Genomic DNA, 17,000 nt, shown 5'->3' with positions numbered 1-17,000 from the left:
CCCCATCTCTTCTACCTTAACCCAGTTCTTTCCCAGGACCATTACCTTGCTGAGTAGTTGGAGATAATCGCTTTGAGCTCCTGCAGGTAGGGCGCGCCGTACACAACTACCTCCTCATCCAGGTGGATCTGAACGTTTACTGAAGACATGATGCCTTGGATGAAGAGAGTCCAGTTAAACTCCTGTGAGGGCAGAGAGAGGCAGACACACCGATTCCAAGCTTTTCTTTATACCTATTCCAATGGAATCCTGCCTCCTCTCACTGGGCTACCTGGGACTGGACACTCTGGCTAGCAGCAGGGCATATTCAACAGAGAGGATTCCTGCCTATAGAACTGTCTCCTTCCTTGTCCATCAACACTAAGGGTCCTGCTGTAACTTGTGTTGCAATAGTTGTAAATAGCGCCTAGTTGCATTGGCTGTAGAAGACAGAAAGTCTCTTAGTTATCGGTGGAACCAAAAGCAAGCGCCTGTCATATTTTATTGCCGGATCTATAGGCACAGATATTTAAATATGCCATAAGCATGCATCTGATCCCTTTGCTTCTTTAACTGTGGAGCCAACAAGCCCTGCTAGAGCTGGGATCTTTCCTCCCACTCCGGGTGCAAAATATGCTCCTCCATTCAGTCTCCTGGGCTGCAGAATAGGAAAATTCAGACTGTGATGTTGCCCTATCCCCAGGATAATTCAGTCACAGATGAAGCATTGTTGGAGCCATTGAACATTGTAACTGGCTAGGAAAGAGATAAACAGCACGAAGTGCAAGACAGGCATGAGGAAAAGCTGCGGAACTTAATGTCATGCAAGAGGCCTCTGTTGTTGGTGAGACAGAGACTGATGAGGAAGTAGCACCAGTTTAAAAAAAAAAAATCTGTTTGTGGCACCAACCAGTTGGGATGAGGCTGGAGAATTGAAGACAAGTCTAAAATGGAGATTGGTGCTCTCAAAGAGGTACTGAGTGGCACCCCATCATGATGGATGCAGGCCACTCCAATCCACCCAATAGAGAGCTCTGTGGAGGCGAGACCATCCCAACTTCCAGAAAGAGGACAAAGGCAATACCTGCAACCGTTGTTTTCAGGGTGGGGGTGAAGAGCACTACAAGTCTGGATGGATGTCGTCTCAGCAGGAAGCCCCAAAATAGTGGACCAGAGGGGAAACTACATCCCTGTCACTCCAAAGGGCCTTGAGTGACCGACCACCACCAAAGATCCCACAGAGAGAGTCATCAAAAATAAACAGGGAAATGAGAAAGCCAGGGGACTAGTAGACGTAGACATGTTAAAGACTGGTATAGATATACTTGAACAGAGGAATGGTAACTGTGAGTATAATTGTAATATTGAAAGGAGAGTAGGTAGTTGTTCTCTGATGCCAAAGCAGCATGCTAAGCTAACTAACAGTGGGGGAAAAAGTAGGTTTGGTGTATTTTGAATGAGGTTAAAGTAGCAGCTTTGTGAGACATGGAATGCATAGTGTCACACCAGTGGGTGAAGGCAAATCTTCTCAATGACCCAGGAAGTGAACTCCTGGAGTTGCTGGAAAACGATCAAAGCCTGAGGCTCACAGCTTCTTATGGCACCCCGGTTTCCTATGGGGTGGGTGGGTTGAAATACACTTTCCGCTGCTAGATGGCGGAAAAGTACTGACAGTGTCCATGCTGGTCACAGCTCATAAGGTGGCGAGTTCTATCATTGGACAAAAGGGCCAGATGACACAGGTCGCCAGCCTTCCAGAGTCATTTGTCAATGGCTTTTCCTCATGGTTAGTAGAAAAAACATGAATGTGTTGGCACAGTTTCTAAAGGCCACAAAGTCCCAGTAAGAGCCCTGCTATTCATGTTATGTACAGCTGCACCTTCTGAGCGATTGGGAGCTGTGTTGTGTCAGCAACGGGAGGGCAAGTTACAGTGGTAGCTATGGCTCTAGGACCCTTTCTCCTGTAGAAAAAAAGATATAATTTACATTCTGGAAAAGTGGAGTTCCTGGCTCCAAAATGGGCAATTTATATTCGGCACCATCCTTCACTGTTTACACAGATGATAATAACCCATTGACACATGTACTGACATCAGCCAGATTGAAGGCCACTGGCCAGTGATGGGTAGCTGACTTGACTGACTTTAATTTCAATATCAGATACCGGTCTGAACATCTAATATTGTATGCGCTTGAGTTGGGCATAGGAATTTCTCAGTAGTTACAAGATAAGTTTGTGATGCAAATCAAACGGATAACACCAAAAATCTTGGTCCCTAAGTAGCAAAGGATGTGTTCATGTTGGACCCAAATAAAAGCTTTGCAATCAAGCAAGACTTACCTGTGGTGCTCAAAATGCCAGGACGACATTTAATGTTGCCAGGGGTGTGTAAGGCATACAGCTAACAAACTGCACCGTGCACAAAAGGGGGTGAACTTTTTGGATAACTCTCCCCTGCATTCCCCAGAGGCAGTAATTTTCAGCCACTCCCTGCCCTTGCCGGCTGAGGTTGCTGTTGTATGGAGGCGGACAGGTTGTTTTTGGAGCCCCCCCCCCCCTTTTTTTTTTGCACAGACCCCCTGAGTCTCTGCTCTGTGCTACAAGTGTGAGCTGTATGTTTGTAATGATGGAGCTAATAAAAAACCCTGTGTTTTTGAAGGACAGAGTCCGCATTTTGAAGCATGTTACACACAAACCTTTCCTACCTTTGGCTAGACAAAGTCTTTGGCTGGAATTTTTGTTGAGAGATATTGAATTTGCCACCAGAGGGAGCCCATAAAGTCTGTGATTATGATATTATATTGAATGCCATGAAGAAAACAAGCAAACTGTAAATACATATAACACCGAATATACATCGATATCCTACTTTATTTACCCTTTCAGACCTCTTTGGCCTGCCCAACAGCTGGGAACCAGCTAGACTTCATTTACTTTCTGTTTTGCTACTGCAACAAAACAGCATGACAAGTCTTCATCTCGGTTATATTTTCCCACTCGGTTCCCAATTAAAATGGGGGTTGAAGGCTTTTTTACACGGTGGTAAAGTCTGTCACTTGAGTTCCACCCTGCCCTCTGTCTGTAAAAAATATATAGCACAGCTCGGAGGAGACCCTGCCCTTTGGGAAAATTCCAACCTGAAATTTGATAGTGTTCTGGATTCCCATCAAATTCATCTAGTAGTGATGGTGAAAGTAGAGACATTATTTTTCCCACTAACTTGGCTAGAATTACTACTGTGCTATTCATCAATAGATACATATATCACTTGCATATCTGTGCTAAAACCTACTTAAAATAATATTAAACCCATGGCAGGATGGATATTTAGTTAAGGGTTTCCCACTACTTTTGTCGTGTCAAGGCATTGCAAGTCAAAATGCAGATAGGATTAGCTATTGTTCGGTTGGGGGCTTGTGAGCTGTAGACATCCTTCTACACAAAGTGAAGAAGTCACTCAGTCATTTGACCTCTTTGTGCCACTGAAAGTTTAAACATGGCTGGGAGAAAGGAAACTCGAACTCATTCTTGGGACAACTTGTGGCCACAATTGCTTGTGGCATTTGCAGACTTCTGCAATGATGTTGACGGAGATACTTCCATGCTAAAACAGATGAATGAATCATTACAAGTTTTACTAAATGATTATGCTAGCTCTGAACAAACCATGTTTTACACCTGTTTCTTCTGTGCCTAGAACTAAAGGACTTTAAGCCACCCTTTTTGGACTGGAGTTCACGTATTTATGATCCTGCATGATTCAGAGAGTTACGGTCTGGCAAATGCTTCAATTAAAAGGAAAATGCCTTAAAAATCTCTTAGCTTTACATTAAGAAGAGGCATCACTTTGAATCCCTTTTGTTTTGCAGGTATAAAGAGTCTGCAAAGCTGTTTTCCATTGACTAGACCAGGGGTAGGCAACCTATGGCACATGTGCCAAAGGTGGCACGCGAGCTGATTTTCAGTGGCACTCACACTGCCTGGGTCCTGGCCGCCGGTCTTGGGGGCTCTGCATTTTAATTTAATTTCAAATGAAGCTTCTTAAACATTTAAAAACCCTTATTTACTTTACATACAACAATAGTTTAGTTATATATTATAGACTTATAGAAAGAGACCTTCTAAAAACGTTAAAATGTATTACTGGCACACAAAACCTTAAATTAGAGTGAATAAATGAAGACTCGGTACACCACTTCTGAAAGGTTGCTGACCCCTGGACTAGACATTGGGAGGAGCTGGAAGCCATAGAATTCTTACCAAAACACTTACATTCAATGCAAACTTTTCCTGGAGCTCTCTTAGGGTCATTTTGTTGTACAATAAGGTCACGTCATGCCTTTCTTCTGCAGGAGCAGTAGCCTGTGGACATTCACATATTATCTTCAGAATTGACTGACAAGAATTTCAACAGCTGGAATCGCACAAATGCAGGGGTATGCTCTCTTGCACGCGCACACACACACACACTCACTCACTCACTCACACTCTCTCTCTCTCTCTCTCTCTCTCTCTTAATTGCTCCTTAAAATATATTCAGTGTTTTTAGAAAACTGGGTTTTCTGCATTTCAGGATATCAGTTAACATCCCAGGGAGTGAGTTCAAGACCACTATGCTAGTTCAGTAATATGATGGCCAAGAAATTCCCTCCATTCTCTTCAGAACCTGAATGGAAAACTGCAGCTGCAAAATGAAACTTGCAATGCAAAAATCCCAGCATTGGAAAACTGAAGTCTGGGGGTTCTCTTCTGCTCTCAGTTTAAAAAAAAAAGCAAATATACAGGTAAAGTCAGGATATTTATAAATATGGGAAAATTTACACTCCATGCAGTGCTGTTTTTTGGGCAGATTACTGTGTTTGATCTAACTGTGGTTGGGATTTCTGGGAAATACAACCAGTCTACGCCACGGCTGAACTTTATGTCCACCCAAGGCCGGCTCCAGCATTTCTGCTGCCCCAAGCAACAAAACAAACAAAACAAAAAAAACCGCGATCGTGATCGGCGGTGGCAATTGGAAAAAAAAAAAAAAAAAAAAGCCGCCGCCGGCGGCGGCAGTTAAGCGGCAGGTCCTTCGCTCATAGAGGGAGTGAGGGACCTGCCGCCCCCGAATTGCTGCAGGTGCCGCCCCTCTCCCTTGGCCGCCCCAAGCACCTGCTTGTTAAGCTGGTGCCTGGAGCTGGCCCTGTGTCCACCTCTATCTGCCTTATACCTAAAATGCATTTATTAGTCTCTACTTGTCTAGTCATTTGTTTGCTGACATAGCAGATTAGAATAACTAACTGATCTTAGATAAATGTAAGAAATAAACTTCAGCTACACAAAAAGTTGCAAGCACCTTAGCCAACATGTTTATAACCCAGATATTAAGTGTATAGAGAATCTGTGCTATATCCCCTATTTTTGGTGTCCTATTCAACATGGCAAAACAGAGATCCTACATAAGAAAGAACATGAAAAATAAAGATGTATTTTTTTCATAATCGTAAATAATTTTTTTAATACTCAACAAATCCAAATTTTTCACATTTTTGAACTCTTTCATTGCTTGTGTACTTTTGGAGAGTTTTGTCATGTATAAATACTAATAATTATAAAAACAACAAGAAGTCTGGTGGCACCTTAAAGACTAACAGATTTATTTGGGCATAAGCTTTCGTGAAGAAGTGAGGTTTTTACCCACGAAAGCTTATGCCCAAATAAATCTGTTAGTCTTTAAGGTGCCACCAGACTCCTTGTTGTTTTTGTAGATACAGACTAACACAGCTACCCCCTGACACTTGACACCATGCAAGGCAATAATTATAAAGCTTATTTGAACTGTAGCATATGGGTATATATATAATTTCTTTGATTATTTTGGCAATATGGCTTTGAACTGCTAAAATGTTTAGTAATGGTTTGACATGTTATTCCACATCCCATGATATTGAAAAGAAGTCATTCAACCTAGGTAAAAATGTGTCCTTGCAGTAAATTATTCAGCCATTAGAAGTCTCTAGGTTCAATACAGAGATCCAGACAGGCTGTGGTCCCTGTTAAACAACAGAGACAGAGCTGGAACTTAAACGATGTGGAAGTTTGTCAGTAGTGGTAGGTATTTAAAAAAAAACCAAACGCCTTTCAAGATGCTGCAGCACTTTAAAAGCACCGAAAGAGCCCTAGATCTGTCCAGGGGAGAATTCCCCCTTGTGTAGATTTTATAAAAGACAGTTTATGTTGCCTTGAAAGGCCCTTGCTGCAAGTCCCAGCATAGGGGGCATGACCGGGGGCAGAAGGAAACATGGCCTTCGTCAACCCCACTATGACCATTCTGGATTGTGCGATTGAACAATTCACGGACGCTGCTTCAATTTAGCCCATAATCCTGGGTTGACAAAAGAGCTATAAAACCACCTTTGCCTTGCCTCCGTGTGGGCTGTGAGTTTTATGTTATGCCTCATGGAGGTGCAGCACAAAAATCTCACCACTCCTGTTCAAGAGAAGCTGTGGTTCCATACATTATGAAAACCTATCACTCTTTCTCAGTTCACCTATCAGTCTCCCATAATCTCCCGTACTCACGTTTGCAATCTCAGTTTCAAGCTTCATAACCTTTGCCATTTCCTCTTGGACAAAATTGTCGTCTTTCGCCAAATTCTTGTCTTCTCTGATCATTTTGGCAATGGTGATCATAAATTGCAGGTAGGCTTCCCGCACCTAAACACATACGAAAGGAAACCTTGTGTGTCTGTGTCATTTTTATAAGGTTAACTATCTACATTTTTCTCCACTTATCAAGGCAATCTTGCCCAGAAATTCAGGTTTATAATAGCATCAGTATGAGAGATTTTCTGTGGTGTATCTTGTTGAGGGAGTTCTAGGGAAATCCGCAAATGCGCCAAGAATGAACCATAGGGCTAAATAAAAATGCAAAAAGAAGCCATTGATCTTCTCCTAGAGATGGGCTTGAACCAAGCCCCTGGATCTTAACAACCCTGAACATTGGCAAAATTTGGTTCCCAAGCCAAGCTTTGCAGCGCAGACTCTGCCCTTGTCTTTTCAATGCAAACTTCTCTCACCCATTTAGCTTGTCTCTTTTCTATTGCTATTATCGTACAGTAGCACGGAGATGCCTCTCCCAAGAACAGGAGCCCATTGTAGTCGACACATTTCAAATACACAGTGAGAGACAGCTCCTGCGTCCCAAAGCTGTAAATTAGACAAGACAGATAAAGGTGGCTGGAAAAACAGAGGCAGAGAGAAGGGAGGTGATTTTACCTATTTCCTTATTGGCAGAGGTGCCTTTTGGGAAGACTGAACAACAGCTATCCCTGTGAAGTCTCTTCATAGGGGATTGGCTGGCTTTTGGAAACTGGAGAGAACCCATCTTTCCCTCTGCCCCCACAGGCCTTCTAGGCGCCAGCATTGACTGTAACTTTTTTTTATTCTGATGTAGCAGAGTTTATGGTCCACCCCTTTAGTTCACACAGGGACCGAACTAGTGCAGCTGCAACTTGGTGTTCTTATTTTCCACATCAGGGATTACGGGCCATAACCTCAATTGGTGGTAACTGGCATCACTCCATTGAGCTGGTGTAAATCGATGCAGCTCAACTCAAGTCAATGGTGTTCTGCAGATTGATAGCAACTGAGCAGCTGTCCATTTATTTCCTCCTTTAGGATGTGCTGCTCACACTCTGTCTGTGGGTATCATGTGTCTAGCTATCCCACAGGCCATAGATCTTCTAGTCCGCACCAGGCTTTGAAAGGTCACAGAGGTGTCTATTTGTTCAGCACTTGTGTAATAGTCTGTCTAGAAGCAAAATTCAGTAATGGTCACCAAACAGAAATTTCCAAGAGCCAGATTCTGAGCCCTGTATTCTCCGGGCAAGCCCCACTGAAATACACGAGACTGCTGGTGGAGGAAGGTATTATTCAGCATGAGTAAAGGTGCCTGAATCTACCTAAGGTACTTTATATGCCCCCCATTACATGTGAGCACTTCACAGTCTTTCCTGTATTTAGCCTCACAACATCCCTTAAGGTAGGGCATTATCCCCTTTGTACAGATGGGGGAACTGAGGCCCAGAGAGGCTAAGTGACTTGCCCAAGCTCACACGGGAAATCTGTGACAGAGTAGAGAATTTGACCCTAGATCTCCCAAGTTCATGCTAGTGTATCACTGGACCCTGCCCCTCACCCCTAAATGAATAAATGCAGAAGCCACAAAGGCTCCTTGCTTTGGACTGTGCTGAGGGAATAGTGCCTCCTAAGAGTCAAAATAACAAGGGTAAATATTTAAGGTTTAAAGTTTCCTCAATAGCAATATAAGAAACCCCCCCAAATGTAGCCCAATTGGCTGAGAGAAAAGCTCTTCTTTTCCCTTCCCTTCATCCCCAGCTTCAGTGAAGTTATGGCACAAAATATAGAAGGGAATCCAGCAGTGGGGGAAATTATGGTGAGGCTACCTACAGCTGTCTTTTTATGTTGTTAATTTTGGGATCACTGCTGTATTGCACTTGATCTCCTGCCTCCTTGGAGTCTAAGTTTGACCATGGGTATGATGCATCATTTTCACGCTCCCCTCCCCTTCAAAAAAATTTGCTAACATGCAAATGAAACCTGCAGTAGGGGAGCTCACTTCCAACAGACAAGGCCCTGTCCGGCCTGCCCGCTTCAAAATGCCCTGGTACCACTTCCAGTACAATTTTGTTTCCCTTTTAGATCAAATCCAGCCCTATGAAGTACTTGACTTGTTTTGCAGGTTTCACTGTGTCTCTAAGAAATCCTGTAGGCGATTGCCTTCAACACATGCTCGATGGAGTCTGTGAATGTCAGAAGACTTTGGCCATATTCTATAAATAGTACCGGGAGTGCATTGAGATAGCTCACATGCTGAATTCCATGGACAGAACAATATGGGACACAGGACATAGGAATCACAATTTGTTAAGGTGGCTGAGGTGAGGATGCCGGCAGATCCGCTACCATCAGAATCTCACAGCTCTGTAGTTTGGATGACGAAAGCCTTGGAATTATATCTCACTACAGGCATGATCCAAACCCCACTGAAGTCAACGGAAAGACACGCAGAGATATCAACAGGCTTTGGATCAGGCCCCTACTCCTGTAATATGCAACTGAGTCTGAAATGTTTGATCATTGTCTACATGGTTCCCCCTTCATTCACATTAGGAAATTCAATTTAATGCTCGGCTGCAAATCTACTCAGTTAGCATGAAATAATTACGAAAATAAAAAGAGCTTCAAAAGTATTTTCAGGCCTGAAATTGACAAATTATCTCTATCCATCTACATTTGCAGCGGCTTAGCCAGGCATTTACAAAGAAAAGCAAGAAGGAGAAAGTGAACAAATTTGGTCTGTGCAGTGGAGGAAAGTGAAACAGTTTCAAAATAGTGTCTCCAAATGTTCATGTAGGTTTTGGAACTCACAGCAAAAAAAATAAGGATCACCCAACACATACAGGATCAAATTCTCATCAACTGAGGATCCGGTCCATTCATCTTTCTTCTATTTGTCCTGGTCAATCCTGATTTCATGAATGGAATTGTCTGTCATGGGGGATGTCTGAAACCTTCTACAGTTGGGGTTCATCAGAATGAATTTGGGGATTTGTATGAAATTGTAGAAATATGGGAATAAAAGAATTATCTCATTGGATCAGACCTGCTGTCCCTCTAGTCCAGTGTCCTGTCTCTGACAGTGGCTGGTACCAGATGTTTTTAGAGGAAAGTGCAAGAAACCCTGCAGTAGGCAGATGTGGGATAATCTGCCCTATATGAAGGTCTCATCCCTATCCCTAAAAATTAGAGATTGATTTAAACCCTGAAACATGAGGTTTTATCTCCTTTCCAGTACTCTTTTTGTTAGCATGAACTATCACAACTCTGGATAGTCTTGTTATTTATATAAATGTCAAATCCATCTTCGAGTCTTGCTAAATTTTTGGCCTCAGTGACATGCTGTGGCAATGAGTTCCACAGTCTAACTGCGATTGTTGGAGAACATGAAGATTCAGCTCCTTGTGGCTTGTAAAAGCAGTGTTCACCTGCACATGATTAGTGAAAGGCAATTTTTAGTAGCAAAGTTCAGGAATACTTACTCTTTGGTAATTGCCACCATTAAAGTAGTAGTCTCTGGAAGGCATTCCCAAACTAGGCTGGTCGATCTGAAGGAAATCAAGTACATATCTCTAGTGAGTGATGAGCAGTGAGACTGGTTGGCAAGAAAGGGTCATTCAAGATCAACGTGAAAAGCTGCGTGGACCACTGGAAGGACCATAGCACTCTGTTACATGATAAACCCACTCAAGTAGCAAGCTTAGCCTATTATTCCTTGGAGCTGGAAGTGAGATGGAAGCCAGAATGTCTACTTCCAATCCTCAGAGGTCCAAGCATGGGACTAAGATCTGACTCTTACTCTCTAGGGTAGTATCGGATGGATACTTATCCTGGGCTATAAGGCAAGATTTTTTCAATGACCACTGAGACTTCTGAAAGACCAAAATAAAGTAACCTGCCAGAGAAGATGTTGCCCACTCCAGGGCTAGATTTCACATGTAACAATAAAGGATATGAGACTGACGATATTCATAGCTCTATATGGACTAGCTACGTTTATTGGATATCCGCAGTAGAGTTTCATGCCATCTATTGAACCCTGCCGGGTAAGTCACAATACTCTACAATGGCCCAGTGGGTGTAAATCAGTATAGGATCTGCCTCAAGATGTATTTGATACTGTTTGGGGTACCATGAATAGATTTGTAGGGTTTTTTTAACATGCACATTTCCCCCCATGTTCTGAATGCTCACCAATACAAATCAGTGCTTATGGAAAGCATGTCTAAATGCGATACAAGTTGCGACCCATTGTGAATCTGGAGTATTGGGATTTATGGAGCTGTAGTTCCCGATTATTTTTCTTACATAAATGATATGTCTGCTGGAATCCCGGTCATCGTTCCATACAAACATATCAATGAAGACTCGTTTGTTAAATCTGGAGTTCAGTGTGGAGAGTTTTTCTTCCATGCTCCAATTTGGCTCTGGGGGAATAAAAGCATTATTTATTGATATGCATCAAGAGTAATTAAGTTTCATATACTGTAAGCCTATTGCTTAAGTAATTTAAAATCAGACTGGACAGAGCACTTGAGAATATTTTGTAGGGAACAATCCTGCACTGGCTGGGAGTGGATGAACAAAGTGATCCCAGAGGGACTTCTCTATTTGTAACTGATTATTCATCATTCTTTTTATTAGTGTAAGTGCTGGACAGTTCTACCTTGTACAAAGCACACAGCCACAGGAAAACCCAATTCTTGCTCCAAGCAGAATGTTTAGATATGCAGACAAAACAGTTCAGACGCACAAGGCACTTAAGTGACCCAGCTGATGTCCCTCTTTTAGTGTCTGGCCTGGGTTTTGCTGGACAGAACTGAGACGGTCGCTCTAAGCTGGGGGGGGTCAATGCTGGTGGGCTTTGTGGAAGAGATGAGTTTTAAGGAAGCACAAGAAAGAAGAGGAGGGTTTTTACCTTGCACCTCCTGGATGGGAGGGTCTTGCAGGAGCAGGGGCAAGACGAAATAAAAGGAATAGACATTTCTTTATGGCCAGTTTGGAGATTAGGAGTGGGATTTTCAAAAGCTACCTGCGTTGGTCTAATTCTGCTTCCAGGGAAGCCAATCATTGATGTAATCCATTGACTCCAATGGGAGCAGATTTGGCTAATGCGGAGTGCTTTTTAAACTCCCACACTGGGGCATATACTCCATAGATCACACCAGGAGCTAGTTATCTACCTGCCCAGGCATTTTTAACATGCCCATCACCGTGGTATCTAAATAGATCTGTTCTTTTTTCATGTTTCTGATGACAGATCTGCTTTGTTTAATAAAAGGGAGGTTCACATCTATAGCATTTGTAAAGCAACTACCACTTTGGTAACTAAATGTCAAAAATATGTGCATGCAAAAATGTATATGCAATTACACACCTCTGCTACAAATCACCATCTTGTTGCTTAGTTAGCCTGTGGTGCTTCAAGAGCTAATTATGCTAGTTGCATACGAAAATATAGGAGCACAATTTTTGCATGGGTGTGTGCACCTTGGAAACTTGCATCTAAAAGTTATAAAAACAATGGGGTTTTTACTTTCAAATTTTGTGCCTGTGTCTTGAGGTTTTATAATTGTGCACATTTTATCAATTAAAAAAGTTATATCATCTGCCCTTTACCTGGATTATTTATTGCAAAAAAATTATCTCTGTCTATAAAACAGGGTTCTGAAATCTTTGATTGCAGGCATTAAATCCAGGCCTTCTTGTTTATGCAGATTGATGTATTCTAAATGATGTGAGAATGTCTCTCAGAACTTCGTTAAGGAAAGCCTCAGTGGAGATGTGATGCAATGACATCAGCCTCTTTAGGAAGATAAATTACCCTAACCTGACAATGTAGAGCTCTCTGAGCACACACTATTACCTTTGGTGATATTCCAATCTGCCGAAGCCACTGGCCAATCTCCAACCATAGCTAAAACCTCTAACAGGGGCAATGAATCTCGCTGCTCTATGAAGCCTGAGGAGGAAGAAGAGGAAATAAATGTAAAGTCCTGTTTCTGATTCACTAGAAACGAAGAAAAATGGATGAAAATTTAGACTAAACTAAGCAACTGAAACTCTTGCAATAGGGGAGGCAGATTCTAAAAGTCCCCTGTGAACCTGGATGGTGTTACCCGTCGTGGTGTCATCTTTCAACTCCACTGGGCAGTAACCCTATCCTAACAAGAACTCTTTGAACATGAAAGGTTCCGTTCACAGGGTGAAAGAGTTAGCGATTTGGGGGGTGTTTTGTGACTCATTCTGAGGTTCAAACAAACGCCAATCCTCTGGTATTTTGTTTGGTGGGTTTTGACTTGTGAAACTGATGAATTCTGTGCAAAGCTATTAGTGTAACTGTGACACCTATGAGAAGGGAGGGTAGGTGTCTGAAACCTCAGCCTGGTCTCTTGGGCCCCTGATTTGTTTGATAAGCTTTTGCACTGCTTCAGTCCTCACCTTTGTAGAACATTATAATGCCTGGGCAGTGAACACACACATTGTTTCTAACATTGTGTATGTCCTGTAAATCCATACACATAATCTTCAAATTCTCTCCAACAAGCAGTTATCTGCCAATGAAGATAGACTAGACTTCTCCGGTAAAATGTAGGCATGGAGGAGCTTATATTTCATTGACCTTCAAAGACTCTTAGGCTCCTAAATGCCTACTTTCTTTATGTACATGTGCCTGAGGTGCTTTAGAAATCATCACTCTGTGCCTTAATCACATTTTGTTATGCTTGTAAATGACTTCAAAAGCAAAGCAAGTTTCATTTAAAAAACCACATGGAGTTGCTAAGTGACAAGAGTTTAGTCACCCATCGCGTCATTTACAAAACTCAAATAATTTAAAGCAAGGAAATAACATTTAGAAGCATCCTAAATCTTGCACTGTCCACATGTAACTCAAAAAAGGGGTTTGCTGGATTTTTTTCAGATGTTTTAGAAACATTCTCCTTTGCCTTCAGAACTACTAGAAGTTATTCGTTACTCTGATTACGAGAACAAAAATCCTCATCATGTAATGCTACTTCCTGGCATTTAAGTGCCATCATTTTTGAGCGGGGGAGTTCTGTAGAGTTTGCCCAACAGTTGGTTTTGCAGATGACTCTTGGGGGACATGCTCCTTGGAGCTGCCATTCCTGAATATACCAGGGAACTGACCAAACTCTTACTGAAGCCAACAGGAAGACTTCCATTGACTTCAGTGTGGGACTTGTATTGGGTCCCAGGAGAACATGGGATAAGATGGATGTTTGTGTTCAGAAAGGCAGGCTCTTCATATAGAGATAGGTAACCTATTACCTAATGTGCCATATCCCAGAATGCACACCCTAAAGCTTTGTGCGCTCAAGTAATCTACCTGCAGAGAGGCAGGTTTTTCAGGGGAGATCCTGAGAGAGGGAGAGAGACACGTTGGTGGGAAGGTTTTGCCAGAGGGGGGTGGGTTAGTTACTTTCACAAGTATAGCAGCAGCAGAAGAGGAGACTTACTCTCATTCATGCAGGAAGTGTAAAGCATTTTAGCTTTCCGAAAGGCTTCTCGATCATCCTGCTCCGGAGACTCCAGCACACCTGGAGGGATGGAACCACTGCAGTGAGATGGTGCCCCGGGGAGCCTCTTTCTCATCATCTGAATCAGTGGTAGTGCAGGAATGCCAGCAACAATCAGCATCCACTGGCTCCATTGACCATGAAATGAGAGTGCTCTGTCCTGGAACTATTGTACAGGAAGGGGGAGGTTGTGAAGGGGACACCCCCCCCCCCACATGGCTTCTCCTACTCCCGCTGAAGTCAATGTCACAACTCCAATCGATTTCAGTGGGATCAGGGCCACCCTCTCAGTGTTTGTGTGTTGAGGGGTGGGAGGGGAAAGGCCTGGACAAGAGATCGGGTACTGCAGGTACCAGAGCGTTCATTACGTAGCATGTCACTGCAGCTCATGCTGATTTTTTTTTTAACATACAGTTGCCAGCTGTTAACACAAATAGAACCAATGACAAAAACACAACTGTGGTATGTCAGTAAACGTGGTGTGGTAGCCGTTGGCAAAGGCTGGCTTTATCATACCCACCATTGTGGAAAAAACATGACATAGGTCAACTTTTCTTTATTTTTAAAAAAATCAGTGGTGGTGAGAAATCTCCATGTCATCACCTCTGCACCCATCCCCCACTCAGATCTAGCACTAGAGAAGTTTTGCTGGTAGAGCTATTCAGACAAACCATCCTAGACACAGGTTAGACTGTGAGCTTTTTGGAGCAGGGACCATCTTTGTGTTCTGTGTTTGTACAGCACCACGCACGATGAATCCTGCTCCAAGGCTAGGGCTCTTAGGTGCTACGTAATACAGCTACTAATATCCTGGCAAAGGAGTGCTTTGGCCGGCATAGCTTATACCAGTTCCCCAAATGAAATAAGCTATCCTGCCAAAAGAATTTTTTTGCCTGTATAAGTGCGTCTACACGAGGGCTTTGGCTGGTATAAAAATATTGTTAGAAATCACACCCCTAACTGACATTACTGTACTGGCAAAAATTGTAAAGTCTAGACTTGGCCTGAGACGCCTGGCTTTTTTCAAGAGTCCGGATCAGATCCTGTGGTGGGATGAATCAATGTCGTGCCATTGACTTGAATGGAACGATGTTGATTTATGAATGAGGCTCTAGCTTTTGTTGAGGAAGCCATGACTGGGAATTACTTCCAGACCCTCTTTCGTGGTTTTACAGACCATGCAGGCAACGATATTTTTTGGGGTAGGGGAGTGAATGCATTGGTTTAATGTGGATTTAATTGTGTTGGCTACCACTTCCAGGGGGCCGGATATGTCTTTAGTTCAAAATTCTGATGCTCAGTCTCGCTATTTTGCATACGTGCTGTAACCCTGTCCCAGTCGTACCTTTCAGGATGATCTCCAGTTCATCTCTCAGGATGTCAAAGATGCTGTATCTGGAACTGGTTTCTGGGATGACATGCCGGTTCAGCCAGCCCCCACAGGCGTACTGATAGAAGTCCGTGCAAGGCTCAGTCGTTGGATCCATGTTCTGAAGTATTCTAGCAGCTGCGTATCACAAAAACCAGATCTCTGAGTTGCATAGGATGTCCAAGCTGCACATAACACTCTGAGGTTATTCAGGGAGGGGTCACTGCTCGGTTCCCTCCCTGAGCAAGGACACAGGTATGTTTCCCAAGAAGGTGCTCTGCAGAACAGATCTTGCATCTTCATACTACTCATCTGGGATAAGAGTCACTCCGGTGCAGTGAGACTGCAAAAAGCCCTAAGCACCATGTCCCGTCCATTTAAACCCTCAGTGAAAGGACCCAGTGGTGTGCAGGACTTTAAACCAGCCATCTGCACAGGGCAAACTTCCACCCTGGCAAACCCCTTCAGCAGGGCTTTGACTGGCTGCCAGTGGTAGTCCCCCATGGTGACAGTGCCACATTCTGATGGAGTGAGAAGGGAAATCAGATCTATGAGCAGAATATTTGGCTGGGCAGGGCAGGGCAGGGCAGGGCAGGGCAGGGCGGGGCATGATAGCTCAGTGGTTTGAGCATTGGCCTGCTAAACCCAGGGTTGTGAGTTCAATCCTTGAGGGGGCCACTTAGGGATCGGGGGCAAAATCAGGGATCGGGGCAAAAAAAGTACTTGGTCCTGCTAGTGAAGGTAGGGGGCTGGACTTGATGACCTTTCAGGGTTCCTTCCAGTTCTAGGAGATAGGTATATCTCCATATATTATTTATTTATTATTTTATTATTAAAAGAGCTTCTGTGCTTTTTATTAGCTGGTTAAAGTCACTCAGCCTGCAACCTCCTGCCTAAGGCCGTTGACTCCCAACGGTAATTTTCCCCTGCACTAAGGAGTGCCAGACTTCTCCCTATTAGTGTCACCTGCAGATACTAATACTAATACAATAACAATACCATGTAGCTATGACATAGTGCATTTCATCCATAGATCTCAAAGCACAGCATAAAAGAAGTATCATTATTTTACAGATGGGAAAACGGAGGCATGGAACCCTTGAATGCTGATATGTGCAGCCAGCTTTGGGAAAAATTATTCTTCAGTCCACGCAGCAGATCTGGTCTCTTATCAACAAGGCAAATTTCTATTGCATAGTCTGCCCTGATTCCACATACAAAAACACCATTGAGAGTGGGGATCCCAGGAGAATTTTTTTCCCTTTTATGTTGTTTTCTTAGATAGTTTGAATGAGTCTGATGAGAATGAACAAGTAGTTGCTTACCTGGCTGGTCAATGCTAGGTAAGGTGCAGCAGGATTGCTCCGTTTCGGACAAAGGGTGGGATTTTCAAAAGCCCCTTACTTAACAGCTCAAGTCTCATTGTGCCTAAGTGACTTAGGTGCAAAGGTCCCATTGAAGTCAATGGGACTTGGGTTCCAAAATCACT

At 43.2% G+C, this 17,000-nt stretch overlaps 1 protein-coding gene across 2 annotated transcripts in view; it reads right to left on the bottom strand.

Moving 5' to 3' along the window:
* MMEL1 (membrane metalloendopeptidase like 1) overlaps window positions 1–17,000 on the bottom strand; it is a 47,927-nt gene that overhangs the window by 17,941 nt on the left and 12,986 nt on the right. For both annotated transcript variants that reach the window (XM_024207888.2, XM_024207889.2), the window contains 8 exons: window positions 15,488–15,649; window positions 14,083–14,163; window positions 12,471–12,566; window positions 10,913–11,031; window positions 10,087–10,152; window positions 6,545–6,679; window positions 4,253–4,342; window positions 46–182 (listed from right to left, as the gene is read on the bottom strand). In XM_024207888.2, the coding sequence (XP_024063656.2) occupies window positions 46–182; window positions 4,253–4,342; window positions 6,545–6,679; window positions 10,087–10,152; window positions 10,913–11,031; window positions 12,471–12,566; window positions 14,083–14,163; window positions 15,488–15,649 (886 nt within the window). The remainder of the gene's footprint in view (window positions 1–45; window positions 183–4,252; window positions 4,343–6,544; window positions 6,680–10,086; window positions 10,153–10,912; window positions 11,032–12,470; window positions 12,567–14,082; window positions 14,164–15,487; window positions 15,650–17,000) is intronic.

Source organism: Terrapene carolina, unplaced genomic scaffold, assembly GCF_002925995.2.
Source record: "Terrapene carolina triunguis isolate 2854851 unplaced genomic scaffold, T_m_triunguis-2.0 Scaffold714, whole genome shotgun sequence".
Classification (NCBI taxonomy): domain Eukaryota; kingdom Metazoa; phylum Chordata; order Testudines; family Emydidae; genus Terrapene; species Terrapene triunguis.
Note: the sequence above shows the minus strand (reverse complement) of the source record. Positions and strands in the feature narration are given on the sequence as shown.